Source organism: Thamnophis elegans, chromosome 11 (genome assembly GCF_009769535.1).
Source record: "Thamnophis elegans isolate rThaEle1 chromosome 11, rThaEle1.pri, whole genome shotgun sequence".
In the NCBI taxonomy this organism is placed as follows: domain Eukaryota; kingdom Metazoa; phylum Chordata; class Lepidosauria; order Squamata; family Colubridae; genus Thamnophis; species Thamnophis elegans.
This window is the reverse complement of record NC_045551.1, coordinates 44670252-44686085: the sequence shown is the minus strand read 5'-3', so window position 1 is coordinate 44686085 and position 15834 is coordinate 44670252. Positions and strand designations below refer to the sequence as shown.

Genomic DNA, 15834 nt, shown 5'->3' with positions numbered 1-15834 from the left:
CCAGGGCGTACCGCCTGCAACCCACCATTGGTTTAGTGGCATAATGACACAAAGCTTTTTGTTAGGAACTGATGTCCTTACGTTTGACTGTAGTACAGGGGTGTCAAATTGGATTTCTTCGAGGGCCAGATCAGCATTGTAGTTCTCCTCTGCAGGCCGAGGTGGGGAGAAACGAGACAGACACTTTCTGCAGCACCCTGCTGGTGAAAATAGGATGGGGGGGTACGTGCAACCCCCGGATGGCCTGTTTTTGGCGAGCAAAAATCGGATGTCCCGTTTTGGCTGCCAGAGGCACAGCACGCCGGTCCTTTGCTATTTCCATGCTGGCTCCGCATGCCAGATTTAACCACGGGACAGATCTGGTCCGCGAGACTTGAGTTTGACACCCCTGCAGTAGTACATTAGCTGTGTATGTTTTGTCATCACTTGCTCCCTACGTCGTCGTCCCCCCCCGTCCCCGGGGACCCATGGGGAAAGAATGGAAAGGAGTCAGACAGTCATGGATTTTTGATGTTACTGAACCCCACAGAAGGACAGGGGATAGCAGAGCTCCCTGGCAACGTATGGCTGGATGCTTAAAGATCTCATTCCAAATCTAAATTGCATTTCTTGCATCATATATATTGTAGTAAGAGTTTTATTCCATGTTGTAAAATATTTTTTTCCCCTCTGCATTTCAGAATCCTTACCCTGGGATTGGGATTTCTCATCATTCCTTTTCTTCCTGCAAGTAACCTATTTTTTAGAGTTGGGTTTGTTGTTGCTGAGAGGGTCACCTATCTCCCCAGTATTGGTTACTGCATATTGATTACATATGGATTTTGTCTGTTGTGTAAACAAGCTAAGAATAAGGTACAAGCAACATTATCCTAATGGTGGGCAAAAAAATGGAAAAGAGATTTAAAGGCTGAGATTTCTAATAAGTGTCTTCTTTCTCAAGAAATTGTTGGTTGCTGCTCTGCTGGGCCTCTTACTGATAAATGTGTGGCGTTGCATCATCCGTAGTAACCAATGGAGATCAGAGGAGCAGCTCTTTAGAAGTGCTTTGTCTGTCTGTCCACTGAATGCCAAAGTAAGCATTTGCGTTTTCTAAAAATAATAATTCCTATTGTTCCATTATGGTAAATAATTATCATTTCTGGTATTTATCTTCTTGCCCAATCACTTTAGGATTATTCTCTATCATATCAGCAGTTTTAGTAACTAAAGTAGCACCTGAACATTTTAATGAAGGCATTTATTCCTATTGATTTGTTTTAGCTCAATTGTTTTCTGTATACATTTTTATTATTTCATTTCCTAATTAACAAACAGGACTCCGGGGAGTAAAATCCTATGCATTCTATAAAAGGTCACATTAAAACCATTTTTTATAATAAGTGAGCAATGTTTCAAGTCCTATTTAGTGGTACAGTTGCTGTGTTAATGATAGCTAATAAGAATAGTGTGTTTCCCCGAAAATAAGGCAGGGCCTTATTTTCTTTTAACCCACAAAATAAGCACTTGGCCTTATTTTCGGGGAGGTCTTATTATTTTTGAGGTGCAGGAGGAGGCGGGCGTGGTCACCTCACGGTTGCTGCTGTGTTGCAATATTTTTGGGGAGGGCTTATTTTAGCGCATGCACTCAAAAGCCCAATTGGTCTTATCCAGGGAGGTCTTATTTTCGGGGAAACAGGGTAGTATCATATTTCTGGAATAGAAAAACAAGAACATCTTCATTGTGTGCTTTAGAGAGGGTGTCACATCCAATTTTATTGGTTGGATACAGGCACACTAATTAACACAGTCTTGATTTCTGAAATGCCATGGGCATCTTGCCTGAATTAAAGCTTTGCCTTCAGGCCTCAAATTATTTTTGCTTCTCCATCACTAGATTTAATTTGAATATTGTTGATGTTTGAATGTGGTTAAAAAATGATGAGGATTATATGATCTTTTGTGATACAGTGGTGTGGGACACACAGTCACAAGCTGGATAGCATTTTTTAAGCATAATAAATCCAGTGAACAAATGGCTTTGGGGCGTACATATCCCTTATTGTATAGACCAACAACTTCAAATGCTTTTATACACTTTTCGATCTGGATGTTTGAAGGGTCCATGAATAAATTATACTACTTTGCTTCTAAGCTTAACAATTATTAAGCTAGTATCCTCAAGAGGGAACGGGTGTTGAAGATTTTGTTTACTTACGAGCATAAGATGGTTGCAAATAACTCAGATTTTATGTTATTTGTACGGAGGTTTTCTGCATTATTAAAAGCAACTGGATGCTGTTAATAAAGCTATTAATAATATATTGTATTCATTGGGCACAGATGTTACATGATCTTCATCCTACTCTCATTGCAGTTGCTTATGTCTAAAATGTGAGCAGCGGAACTATTGCTATTCCTTCTTACGTCTTCCTCTAGAACAGTGGGTCTCAACCTTCCTAATGCCGCGACCCTTTAAATACAGTTCCTCATGATGTGGTGACCCCCAACCATAAAATTATTTTATGTTTTCTGTATTTTTTCAAAAATATGTGTTTTCCAATGGTCTTAGGCGACCCCTGTGAAAGGGTCGTTCGACCCCCAAAGGGGTCCCGACCCACAGGTTGACAACCACTGCTCTAGTATATGTCAAAAGGCAGGTTAATGAGAAAAAATCTGGAATATAAGCTTCAATATGAAGAAAATGTGATATTGTAAATCAAATCAAAATAGAAATAAGTCTTTTAATTCTATAAAGAGCTAGTATTCTGCTTAGATTGTTACATTCAACAATAAATGTTCCCCTTAATGTTCTGTAGGGATACAGGCTTATATTAGTAATTATAATACATATTTATAGTAAACGGCAGAGGTGGGTTCCTACCAGTTCGCACCAGTTCGGTAGAACCGGTTCGTCAAATCTACCGAACTGGTTAGAAGAGGTTCCACCAGTGGACCCGGAAAGCAGGCCACACCTACAGAAGAGGTTCCAAAAAATTTTGAAACCCACCACTGACACACACACACACACACACACACACACACACACACACACAGACTCACATAGAGAGAGAAAGAGAAAGAAAGGAAGAAAGAAATAAAGAAAAAAGAAAAAAAGAAAGAAAAAGTGAGAGAGAGAGATGAAAGAAAAAAAGGAAGAAGGGACAGAGAGACAAAAGGAAGGAAAGAGAGAGAGAGAGAGAGAGAGAGAGAGAACATATGGCCGGCAAGCCATTCCCACCACGTCACATGGCCGGCAAGCCACTCCCACAAAGGAGGCCACATCCACAGAGTAGGTTCGAAATTTTTTTGAAACCCACCACTGGTAAACGGCATTGGTTTTTTAATATTTCCTGAAACAGGGGACCCATTTTCAATTTAATTTGGAGTACAGTTCCCACCAAGACAAAATGTGAAAATATATTGACTGTATAATTATATTCTAACACACAGCTGAACTTAACCTTTTAACATTTTTGTTGCAGAAAGCAATCCATTATAGTCATAGAACTTGTATATGTAACTCCTAATTTTGTTTTCTTAATTACAAAGGTTGTAATTCTTAGATTTAATTTTGAAATCATAATATTTATTTTTGAGATTGACTGCATGAGAAAGGCAATTATAGAACCAACTGAAAATATAGTAAATTTAAATCTGACATAAACATCATAGACAATTGCCAATATCAGCATCAATTTGATTTTCATTTGGGAATTACTTGACTTAGATATGTAATTAAAATGCAATCTTAGTCACTTTTTGAATAGCATTTCCATTATCAAAGAACAGGTTCCGTAATCAAGCCAATTAACCATTGAGAATATTTTTTTTCATTCTCCAACAAATTGCAGCATGGATATCTGACAGAAAAATATCTTTCAGCTTTCAAATAAGCTAGAATTCTGCAGAACCTTAACTAGCTTGGAAACTAGGATGCATACAGTTGTGGCATTTCTCCAGGAGTTGTCCACCTGGGGCTCATGAATGTTTTGATAAGGATTTATGACCATTGAAAGTGGTGGTGATGAGGATAAGTTCTAAGTCCCATTAAGTTTTCCTGACATATGAATGGTGACCAGAGCCTTTACATTTAAAGCTAAGAGAGAGCTCTTTCAATATTCTCTTTTTTTTCCCCTTCGACTCTTGTTTTATCTAAAACAATAACATCTGTCTCTTACACAATCATCGATAGTTATACCAAGTATCGTGTTAAAATACATGAATAAAAAATGCAATCTATTTAAATTGCTATAATTGTCCCAATCAAATTTCTATAAACCAAAAGTCCTATTCGTTGAAAGAAAATTACTGTCTAGAATGATATGATTCTGACTTTTGCTTTCAGGTCCATTATAATGTTGGCAAAAATTTGGCTGATAATGGCAATCAAAGTGCTGCAATCAGCTACTACAGAGAGGCTGTAAGGTATGGATGATTTGGAGTCTGTGTGTTTTTTTAATTGTTGGTTTGTTTAAAAAAAATCAGAAAGCAGATACAGGGTAAGAACTTGACCATCAGAAAGATCATCACCTGTGATAATAGAATATTGCGGATGTATTAAGTAAATACATTCTAAGCTGTGTTTGTTTTAACAATGCATTGTTAAATGAACCATTGTAGTTTAGTACAGACAAAGCTAAACAGTGTATCTTGTAACAGTGGCTGGGATTTTATAGTGCATTAAGGTAAAACTAGTTTGATAAAAAAATAAAAATAAAAGTGGCTTATAAGAATTTGGAAATTAACCCAGTGATTTAAAAATATTGGTGATGTGGTCCAGGAAAAATATTTTTATAAAATATTAATTGTATTAACTGGATAAAAGTACATATCTGTAAAATTTGAAGACACATTTGAACGTTGACACCACCTCTTATTACTAGAATGTGTACTACCACATGGATAGCAGATTGCAGGGCAATTGTGTGCTGGAAATGACATACAGATTCAGCATTATTGTAAACAGCATAGAAAATGTTGGTTATTCTCTTTTGATTTGCCATTACAAAATTGAGTTATGGACACATGAAATAAATGAGTTGCCTTTAAAAAAAAAATCAAATAATGAGGAAGTTCAGTTCCAGACTTTAATTAATGGTGAAGCTACACTTTCTGGTATTGTCCTTAATACAGATTGTCCTCAATTTATGACTACAATTGGAGCTAGGGTTTCTCTCACTAAGCAAGGTGCTTGTTAAATCAGTCAGGCCTGATTTTACAACCTTTTTTACCTCAGATGTTAGGTGATTCATTGCAGTTGTTAAATGAATCAGGCATCCCCCCATTGACTTTGTCAGAAGCCAATAGGGAAAGTTGCAAATGGCAGTCATACAACTCGGGGGCTCTGCAACCATCATAACTGATGCAATTGTCAAGGTTTTAAATTTTGATCATGTGACCATGGGGATGCTGACAAGGTTATAAGTACAATGAGTAGTTTGCAACCTTAAAGGCTGCTAAACGAACGGTCGTAAGTTGAGGGCTACCTGTACAACAGGTAGTGAGCAATAAAGCATTGATGATGAAAGCCAGACTACAAAAATGCATGTACACAGAAACAATTGCATTTGATGCTCATTTTGGAGACTTTTCCTGCCTATCTAACTTGTTTCATTTTGATTTGGGGTGGAGGTGTTCAGTAGTCCAGTCCTGAGTGGGGTTGTGTGGGCAGTTTAATACATATTTGAGGTGTTATTACATGCCTACATCTGTCTCCAATTGATATAAAAATGACAGTGGAAGAGAAGAATTGTGGCTGCATAGACAGATAAAATTAGGAGAGCTGGCTCCTTTGACTGAATCATTCTTGAATTGGTTTTTGTCTTTTCAATCCCAGATTGAATCCTAAATACGTACACGCTATGAACAACTTGGGAAATATCTTGAAAGAAAAAAATGAACTTCATGAAGCTGAAGAACTTCTCTCACTAGCTGTTCAAATACAGTATGTTTTAAATGCCAAGCTGTAGGGCACCAACATATTGTGGTATTATCTGGATGTTGTCTTAGTTAATCTTCTGGAATATACTCTGTGATGCAGTTATGTGTAAAGTGTTTCATTAGAGGAAACTCTAGAACATTCCTTCTCCAGATTACACAATGCTGTCTTTTTCAGGATGTTTTTCATAAATGGTCTATGATGTATATATACATGGTCTAGACTCCAAAAGTCTGGTTGAGATAAGAGAAGATTCCAGAATTTCCCAGAAATTTGGCCTTGAAGGGTGTGGAAATAGTGCCGTTTCTACAAAATGGGGCTATATTAATTCTTGTCATATACTTTGGGGATCAGTGCCATTGGCTACTGGTTTGCTTCTTTGGCATAAGGAAGATTTAGACTGAAGGACCATCCCCTCTGTGTTCAGATGCCCTTCTTTAAATCCCGCCAAGAGAACTTAGCTTAATTCAAACACAGAACAAGGATTCTCTGACCTTGATCTTAGCCAAAAGGCCGAGAAGCAATGAGAACAAAGATTCTCTGTAATTATTTATGGATTATAGAATATGTTTCCCTTCACTTTAGTTATAGGACAGTGATGGCGAACCTTTTCAGCACCGAGTGCCCAAAACGGAACGCCCATGCACATGCGCACACTGGAGCACTGGAAACCCGAAGCCCAGTTGGCTGGTGTGCATTCCCACTCTGGCCAGCTGGTCTTCGCGCATGCCGGCGCATCAGCTAGGGGGTGGTCTTTGGGTTTCCAGCACTCCAGCAAGCACAAAGACCAGCTGGCTGCGCACCAGAAACCAGAAGAGCAGCTGGTGATGGCACATGTGCGCACAGAGAGGGCTCTGTGTGCCACCTCTGGCACACGTGCCATAGGTTCGCCATCACAGTTGTAGGGTAATTATATTCAGCCTGGCTTTAAGTGCATTTTGTCTATTTCTTGTATTTAAATTATTATTCTTCCCCTCGCCCCCACTCCCTTGTCCTTAATGTAGCATGTTATTACATTATTGTTTTGTTTTAAAAAAATACTTAAATTACTTTACAGTTTTAAATTCAGATTGCATTTTTAATTTTATAAATAAGTAAGGGGCATCAAAGCTGTACTTGTACTTGATATGCTAAAATGTTCACAACTCTCTTTGCCTAGGCCTGATTTTGCAGCAGCATGGATGAATTTAGGGATAGTGCAGAATAGCTTAAGAAGGTATGAAGAAGCAGAGAAAAGCTACTGGACTGCAATTAGACACAGGAAAAAATACCCAGATTGTTACTATAATCTAGGACGCTTAGTAAGTGTACTTATTTATCTTTCTGCTAATGATCCTAGATCAGCCTTTCTCAACCTTAGCAAGTTTAAGTTGTCTGGTCGTCAACTCCCCAGAATTCCCCAGAAAGTAACACCTTGGAGTTGAAGTCCATACATCTTAAAGTCGCCATGGTTGAGAAATACTGTCCTAGATACATAAGATGCAGTAAGTTTTGAATGTTGATCAGTTGCTTATTAGAGAGTAATTTCTTGGACTTTGGATTTGCTTAGAAAGACTTCTTAGGATCTTTCACACACTGAAGTTGTAGTCTAAATTTTAATAGAGTGAATTATAATATAGGATTGCATCAGGGCAACCAAACCAAACCTCACATTGAATCTTCTAGTGTCCCAGAAATGCTCAAGTAAAGACTCTTGTTTAGGAACTAAATGTTTCTTGTACTGTATATACGTACAAGAATATACAATATGTAAAACTATATATTAAAGTGGTAAAAACTAGCAGCACACTGTGTCCTGTATCAGGGGTCCCCAACCCCTGGTCCATGGACTGGTACTGATCCGCGGCATGCCAGAAACCGGGCCGCGCAAACAAGCGAAGCCCATCTGCAGGATGCAGGCAGCACACAAAACCACGTCCCTTCCAGTCCATGGAAAAACTTCTCTCCACGGAACCAATCACTGGTGCCCAAAAGGTTGGGCGCCTCTGACCTATATAATTACTGAACAGGGTTGGGTTCCTGCCAGTTCTAACCTCTTCTATAGAAGAGGTTCCACAAATCTACAGTGCCGTTTAGAACCGGTTCCAGCTCCCTCCCCCCGCCCGTCCACACATCAACAAGATGAAGAGCGAGTTGAAGTCCACAAGTCTTAAAGCTGTCAAGTTTGAACACCCCTGGGGTTTTTTTTCTAAAGAGTTAGGGGTGCAAGTGTCTTGTAACTTGACAGCTTTAAGACTTGCGTGCTTCAAATGGCAGAGTTTCTGAGCCAACATTTTGGTTGCTAAGCAAGAGCGTTGTTAAGTGAGTTTCACCACATTTTACAAGTTGGCCACGCCCACCCAGACACATGGCTGGCAAGCCACTCCCACTAAGTCACATGGCTGGCAAGCCACTCCCACAAAGCAGGCCACACCTACAGAAGAGGTTCTAAAAAAAATTGAAACCCACCACTGTTACTGAAGTACAGGTAGTCCTCGACTTACAACAGTTCATTTAGTGACCATTCAATGTTACGATGACATTAAAAAATGTAGGCTTATGACCACTTTTCAGTTACAACCTTTGCAGCATCCCCTTGGTCACATGATCAAAATTCAGATGCTTTGCAAGTGGTTCATTTTATGATGGTTGCAGGAGACAAGTGATCCTCTTTTGTGACCTTCTGACAAGCACAGTCATTGGGAAGCCAGATTCACTTAACAACCAGGTGGTTAACTTAACCAGATACAGGGATTCACCTTTGTAGCATCCCTATGCTCATATGGTCAAAATTCAGATGCTTGGCAGCTGGTTCATACTTATGACCGTTACTATGTCCCACGGTCATGTGGTCACCTTCTGCAACTTTTCGACAAGCAAAATAATAGGGAAGGTAGATTTCACTTAACAACTATGTTATTAATTTATCATTTGCGATGATTCACTTAACAATTATGGCAAGAAAGCTGTAAAATGGAGCAAAACTCACTTAACAAATGCTTCACTTAACATCATTTTGGACTCAATTGTAGTCATAAGTCAAGGACTACCTGTAATTGAAGAATCTAAAAGTCTAGGGAGAAAAGGGCTAGAGGAGAGTATTAATTTAACAATAGCAGGGATAAATGCTCTTTAATAAAATTAGTATTTCTCCCAACTGCTCTTTTTGGCAGTCTTTTTTTTGGGGAGGGGTGTTCAACTCTCCCCTATTATCGCTCACCAAATTGGGATGAGAAGTAATTTTATTTCTTAACACTGTACCGTCATGCCAAAGATTAGCACCAACTAGGGATTGCGAATGTCACAGTTTGGGATGTTATGCCACCACAAGATCTCTGGTTGCTGCACAAAACTCAACTTCTCCCACAAACCTGAAAATATGGGTTCTGGGAGCTTCTTGGATTATAAACTATGGATAGATCATCCGTGTCCTATTCCTAAACCAACCTGAATATTTCAGACAATAACTGGATAAATGTAAATAATAGGCAAATTTTGCCCAGCCCCGCACTTATTATTATTATTCTGGTGATTTTTGTTTGTGGTTTTGTTTGCTTGTTTGTTTTGCTTGCTTTGCATTCCAACATGTAAGACACCTAGATTGTATCAATTGGAAAAGCAATCAATTTCTGCAATCAATAAACATTAATCTTCCTTCTAAAACAAGACAAGCACAGAATGTTGGGCCGTTTCAATGTTTAAATCAGAATATGCAGCCTTTCTGCTTTAAGCGCGAAGGAGGTCCTTTGGGACATTCTCCCAATCACCATGCTTTTAGAGAGGGCAGAAGCACTGACCCACAATATGGGCACTACCCTTGAAAGAGAGGCGGCTTCTTTAAAGAATTGCAGATGGGGGCTCTGTGAGACCCTGTGTACTCTGAAGCCCCTCTTAATGGTCAAGCCCAAAGCAGAACACAACCCAAAGACTTACAGACTGGGGACCTTTCTATAGAGAATGGGGCAAATGCTCAGAAAATATGCAAACTCCTCCACCCAATACACAATTACGTGCAATTCTTAGTGTAATTTCCCCCCCACATTTGGCATTTATAAAAACACTTTTCTGGAATTATAGCTACTCACAGTGCAGATTTATTTGGTGTGCAGAGACTCTCATACAGTGGGACCTGAGCAAGGGTCACTTTCCTTGGCTTGTTATCTCACAGCCAATTGTGTTACTTTCAGTATGCTGATCTAAATCGCCACATAGATGCATTGAATGCCTGGAGAAACGCTACGGTGTTGAAACCACAACATAGTTTGGCTTGGAACAACATGATTATATTGCTTGACAATACAGGTACAATCTGCTTTTCTTGTTTCCAGAGTATTTTTTTTCTGCATCTTGTTTAGATTTCCAGCTCATTTTTTTAGATTACATGATGTTGGGGCTTTAATTCTAAAATAGCAACTAGAATGTCACCAACCCAAGATTTTACAGCTACTGTAAAACAACATATCTCACAATCTGTAGGTAAACTTGCCACTGTGCCAGAAGTGTGTCCTTAGAGATCAGTTTCCCATCAATGTCTTGTGTTCCAAAACACATTGGCAAGTAATGATTCAGTACTTGGAGGCAAATTTCAAAATTAAACAAGAAATAAATTTATTATTATATTCTAGTGTTTGGAATCATAACGGATGCAGAGGTTTCAGGCAAGCATCTTTTGAAAAGACTCACAATGTATTATGTCAGTTTTATTTCATGATGGATTGGATCTTTCAGTATCAAATTAATTGATTAAGAGTCCTAATTTGTTTAGCTTCAAACAAAATTCAATTAAAAAAGGAGGGAAAAAATCATTCTAGTAGCTGTCAATTTACTAACCAGCTAGAAAATCTTTCATTCTGCTGATGGGTCATTCTATTCTTTTTTTCCAACAGACCCTCGGGTTGCTGACAAAATCTTATTTCATGTTGGTGTTCTTCAGTTCATTTCTGTGTTTGATATGAAGAGTTATTAATCTGGTTATATTCACATTCTAATCATGAAGTTGTTTTAAATGCATATAAATGCATAGTAGCTAAACATTTATTTTATATTTTACATCTAGAAAAAAATACCATGCAAATTTTAATACTCTTCACTTGCAATTCATTTTTTTAATCATTTGATTTGTTCTTCAATGCTTTCTTTAAGGAAAATAGCTAAGCATCTTCTTTTGATTAAAAATAGCTATTCACCCTCATTCCATCTCATTCTCTCCTTTAATTTCTTCCTAGGGAACTTGGCACAAGCAGAAACAGTTGGAAGGGAAGCTTTGGAGTTAATACCGAATGATCATTCTCTTATGTTTTCGCTGGCAAATGTACTGGGGAAATCACAGAAATATAAGGTAAAGTGTTTTTCTAACCACAATTTGTAGATATATAACTCCTACAAATATTATTTCTCAATGATTCGAGGACTAAATATGTCCTCAGAAATGTGACTCAGTGAAAAGATTGCCAGTGGATTTAAGTTGGAAGCCAACACAGCAAAATATGTATTTGTACCCAGAGTTGTTTTTTTTCCGAAATCACAGGAGAAAGAAATCTTAAGAGAAAATGTAAGTCCTATCCAAATGTCCTTGCCTGGTTCCTAACAGCTGTTACCAGGTCAATTTCATTTTTTTCAATCTGACTAAACTGAAGCGCTATTTTTTTTAATTAGGTGATAGAAATATACAAGCGTGAGTCTCTTCTAGAGAAATCCAAAATCCAGATACAAATATGTCTCAGTTATTACAATTAATTATTATATGAAAGAAGCTCAAACCACAAATATGAGGGTGGGGGGAAACTATTTTGTTCTTCAACAAATTTGTGAACTTGATGCTAATTTTTAGATAGTCTTTTGTAATAAAAGTAGCATCAAGTTCAAAAATTGTTTGAAATACAAGATAGTTTTTTCTTCCTACTTTATGATAAAAACATTTAAAACAATGTAGGTTGCATGTGGTTACCGTTCTTTTGATCTTACCTATTAAATAATTCCTTTCTTTTAACAAAAGGAAATTGACTTAAATATAGTCTTTAAAGCCTTAAGGATGTCATCCATAAAGGATCTGTACGCCTTACAGAAATCATTTTGAAAAATGAATCATGACAATGCCCACTGTTTTCAATTGTTCAGGCTAAGCTAGTTATTTTCAGCCTCAAGTGAAAATGGAAAATTGGGAAGAATTATGAACAGATATGAAACAAAAATTGTTAAAGAAATAGTGAAAATTATTTTGTAAAGCTAGAAATCCTTTTAGGTTAGAGTTGTTGACTCGGGGGGAAGGGGGGGATTTTCTTGTAAAAATATTTTGCTCCAGTTTACAAGTGAATGTACCTCAAATACTATAATGTCATTAGAAGTAACTAAATGCAAAAATCCACATGAAAGGCAGGATTCGATATCTGTTTTCTGCACCGAGAGATGGTCTGGACTTTTGCAGCTTAGATCTGATAACCTTAGATTCATACCATCAATTTTCTTAAGACTAAATTTGTTGGAATGTAGAAGCCTTTGGTTTCTAGTGCAGCCCACAAGTGTTTTTGTGTTCTTACCAACACTAAAGTAATTACTGTCTAATTGACAGCAACTACCAACCAACAGCTGGATCGGCCTGTGAATTACGTTATATTGTCCGTATCTCCATTAGAGAGAAGTGGAAGTGTGAATGCATGTGGAAAAATAAAATAGGGTGACATAATCACATTAATAGACCATAGAGCATGAGGTAATTGGGGGTGTTTGGTTGCACTTGACATTGTAGGCACTACAAAAATAGCTTGTCCTGTTGATCTCTTTTTCTGAATTATTCAGGAATCCGAAGCTTTGTTCCACAAGGCAATTAAAGCCAATCCAACGGCTGCCAGTTACCATGGCAATTTGGGTAAGACATTTTATCGCTCCCCTGGTGCAAACTTTTTTTAAAAAAAAAAAATCAGACACTGGTTGATTTTTTTTTCGCATTCAGTGTCTTGCAGGCATTCTTCTGCTAGCTAGATTTCTCGTCCGCCTGCTTGCTAAACAAATTGCCAACAAGATACTGGGGTTCTTAGAGCGGGTTTCCAATAGTGTCAAGCTGATCACATTGTATGCCAGGCCAACCAGGCAGGCTGCCGGCTGCATCCCAGAGGTGGTGCATATCAGTGGTGGCAAATTGGTTCGTCCTGTGCTTGCAAAGCACAATGAGCTCTCCTGACAAAAACAGCCATTGATGGCTCTAGCACAATCTACTCTTGTCATTCCTTGGCCTGAGTGGCTCCAAACTTGTCTGCTCCAGCTGGCTACAGAGCAGCCTGCCACTGTGCCGACCGCCAACCAAATGTTTCAATGTTTTCTAAGTAATTGGCAAGATTGTCGGCTCGTCAGCAACGCTGCTAACAAAAAAAATCTTCTTTGCTGTTTCAGCTGTGCTGTACCATCGCTGGGGAAATTTCGACTTAGCCAAGAAACACTATGACGTCTCTCTGAAGCTTGACCCCACAGCAGCTGGGACCAGGGAGAACTACAGTCTTTTAAAAAAGAAACTGGACCAACTGCAAAAAAAAGGGTGATGCCTGAGGTTTCTTCTCAGGCTTTGAATGCAGATTTCACAGAACGTGGCTACAGATGGAGAGGCATTGTCACAGAACACAACAACATGGACCGTTCAGAAGTTTCTTGAAATTTCTAGCGTTAGAATTTCAAAGTGGGGGGGGAGGGAGCCCTAGTTTAGAACATTTCATTTAGAGAATTAAAAGGGCTTGCTTCTCCTTTTAGGGGAGGGGGTGTTTTGAGAAAGTGATGAAATTTGATGAATATTTATACTGATGTTCAATCATTTGCACTGGTAGAGTCCACGTTAAAATGAAGAATTGCCTTCAGCAAAGCGTATGAACAGAGAACTGTCCCCTGTTTCAGAAATGGAAGTGGATGGTAACTGTTTGCTTTCAATAGGAACTCCAGTGCAATCCTGGTATAGGTAGCCCTTGACTTACAACTACAATTGGGACTGTCATTTTAGTCCCGAAAGGGATGCGGTTATTAAGCGAGACATCCCATGACTGGCTCAGAGTTTACAACCATTTTAGCGGTGACATTAAGCAGACTACAAAGTTGTTGAGCAAACCTGGCTCCCCCAATTGACATGGCTGGTGGGAAGCCAGCTGGGACATTGCAGATTGTTAACACATGATCGCAAGGTAATGCAACTGTCATCAATGCGCAGCAGTTGCCAATAGCCCAGATTGCAGTCACATGACTGCAGAGGTTGTATGATGGTCGTAACTTTGAGGGTGGGTTGTAAGTAAGTTTTTGTGTGTGTGTGTGTGGTTGTAATAACTTCAAACTGCCATGACACAGATAACTGGACGTCAAAGACTACCTGTATGCAATATGACCTTCTAATAAGGACAACACTTTGAGCAGGGAAAATTGATCTGTACATGGAGGAAGAGATGATTTGCTTCGATAACCCAGAAGTTGAAGTTGCTTTGACTTCTGGCCAGGCTTTAATTGCTGTCCATGTGTTGTAAACAAACCTGCTGAAAATGAGCAGGTCGAGATTTTTCCACATTCTGCAAGAATTCTTAGAATTCATAGTGCTCCTATGAATTTGTTATCATATGTTAAAGTCAGTGTTCGATTGGGATACAAAGGAAGGCTTGCTATTTTGAAGTTGTAAAATTGGGGGTGGGGGGGGTGCCTGGAAGGTGGCATAAATTATTTCAGCACTTCAGCTGAGAGTCCAATTTAAGACAAAGAGGCTTTTTTTCTCTGGGTTTGATATGTTGGTGCCTGTTTTTGTGGCCCTATGAGCAGCTTAAATCCATACAATTTCTTGAAGTTTCTTCATGTCCTCTTGGTGAGTATAGAGATGCCAAAAACATACTGTTAGTGTTATATCTAAGTTTGTCGAATAACTTAAGGGTCGGGAAATAGTTTGTTCTTCCATGTCCATATTTATTCTGGGTGGAGTCTGTATTTTTCTGTGCTGAGGAGAAAGAAAACGATATGCACTGAGCCAGGATACTGAGAAAGAAAGAAATATGATGTGCATATACTGTATTCTAGAATCTTAGTCCCCAGTTTCAGGTTCTTCTAAAAGAAGGACCACTATGGAAAGAGGACTTTTAAAGGATTCTTAGTTTATTAAAATATTAAATATTAAAATATTCAAACAATAGATTCTATTCAGTGTTGCACTGTTTTAGCTATCATGGACTTTTTTTAGATATTAATATTCCATCAGACAAGGTAGTTATAGAGCAGAGTTCCTCAATCTCGTGGACCAGCACCAGGCTATGACCCACCAGGAACCAGGCTGGGCAAGCAAGCAAAGCCTTATCTGCGCATGTGCAGAATCCAAGTAGCATGTGAAACCATGCCCCCCCCCCCAAATCTGCAGAAAAATTGCCTGAAAGGTTTCTTCCTGCTGATATGCATCAGATTCATGCTCATTCAATAAGAGCAATTCTTTGGGAATGGAAACCTCTGGATTTGGCAATGCAATACAACACAATACAATAGCAGAGTTGAAAGGGATCTTGGAGGTCTTCTATTCCAACCCCCTGCCTAGGCAGGAAACCCTATACCGTTCCAGACAAATGGCTATGGCTATCTTCTTAAAGACTTCCAGTGTTGGGGCATTCACAACTTCTCGAGGCAAGCTGTTCCACTGATTAATTGTTCTAACTGTCAGGAAATGCATGTTGCTTGTTGCAATTTTGAGGGTACCATAATATTGTAATTTTGTTTTTTCAGCTTTAAATGTGTTCAGGTCTCATTTATTCAACATTAGATGAACAGATTCAAGATAGAGATAGAATCATTTCTGAAGTACTTGCATATGTTAAGTGACAACTGTGTTCAAAATGTTCCCATATACAGTTCAGTTTATCTATTTATATACAAGTACTGAGGGTCTCTTGGCATTTAAAAGTCTATTGTTTTAATAATTTTGTAAAAAAAAGAATGATGTA

At 38.6% G+C, this 15834-nt stretch overlaps 1 protein-coding gene across 2 annotated transcripts in view; it reads left to right on the top strand.

Annotated features, from left to right (window-relative positions):
• Positions 1 to 15248, top strand: part of TMTC4 (transmembrane O-mannosyltransferase targeting cadherins 4) — a 50219-nt gene extending 34971 nt beyond the window's left edge. For both annotated transcript variants that reach the window (XM_032226509.1, XM_032226510.1), the window contains 9 exons: positions 681 to 852; positions 941 to 1072; positions 4325 to 4404; positions 5816 to 5923; positions 7077 to 7218; positions 10084 to 10198; positions 11122 to 11234; positions 12692 to 12761; positions 13283 to 15248. In XM_032226509.1, coding sequence (XP_032082400.1) covers positions 681 to 852; positions 941 to 1072; positions 4325 to 4404; positions 5816 to 5923; positions 7077 to 7218; positions 10084 to 10198; positions 11122 to 11234; positions 12692 to 12761; positions 13283 to 13428 — 1078 coding nt within the window. In that variant the 3' untranslated portion in view covers positions 13429 to 15248. The remainder of the gene's footprint in view (positions 1 to 680; positions 853 to 940; positions 1073 to 4324; positions 4405 to 5815; positions 5924 to 7076; positions 7219 to 10083; positions 10199 to 11121; positions 11235 to 12691; positions 12762 to 13282) is intronic.
• Positions 15249 to 15834: the final 586 nt, after the last annotated feature.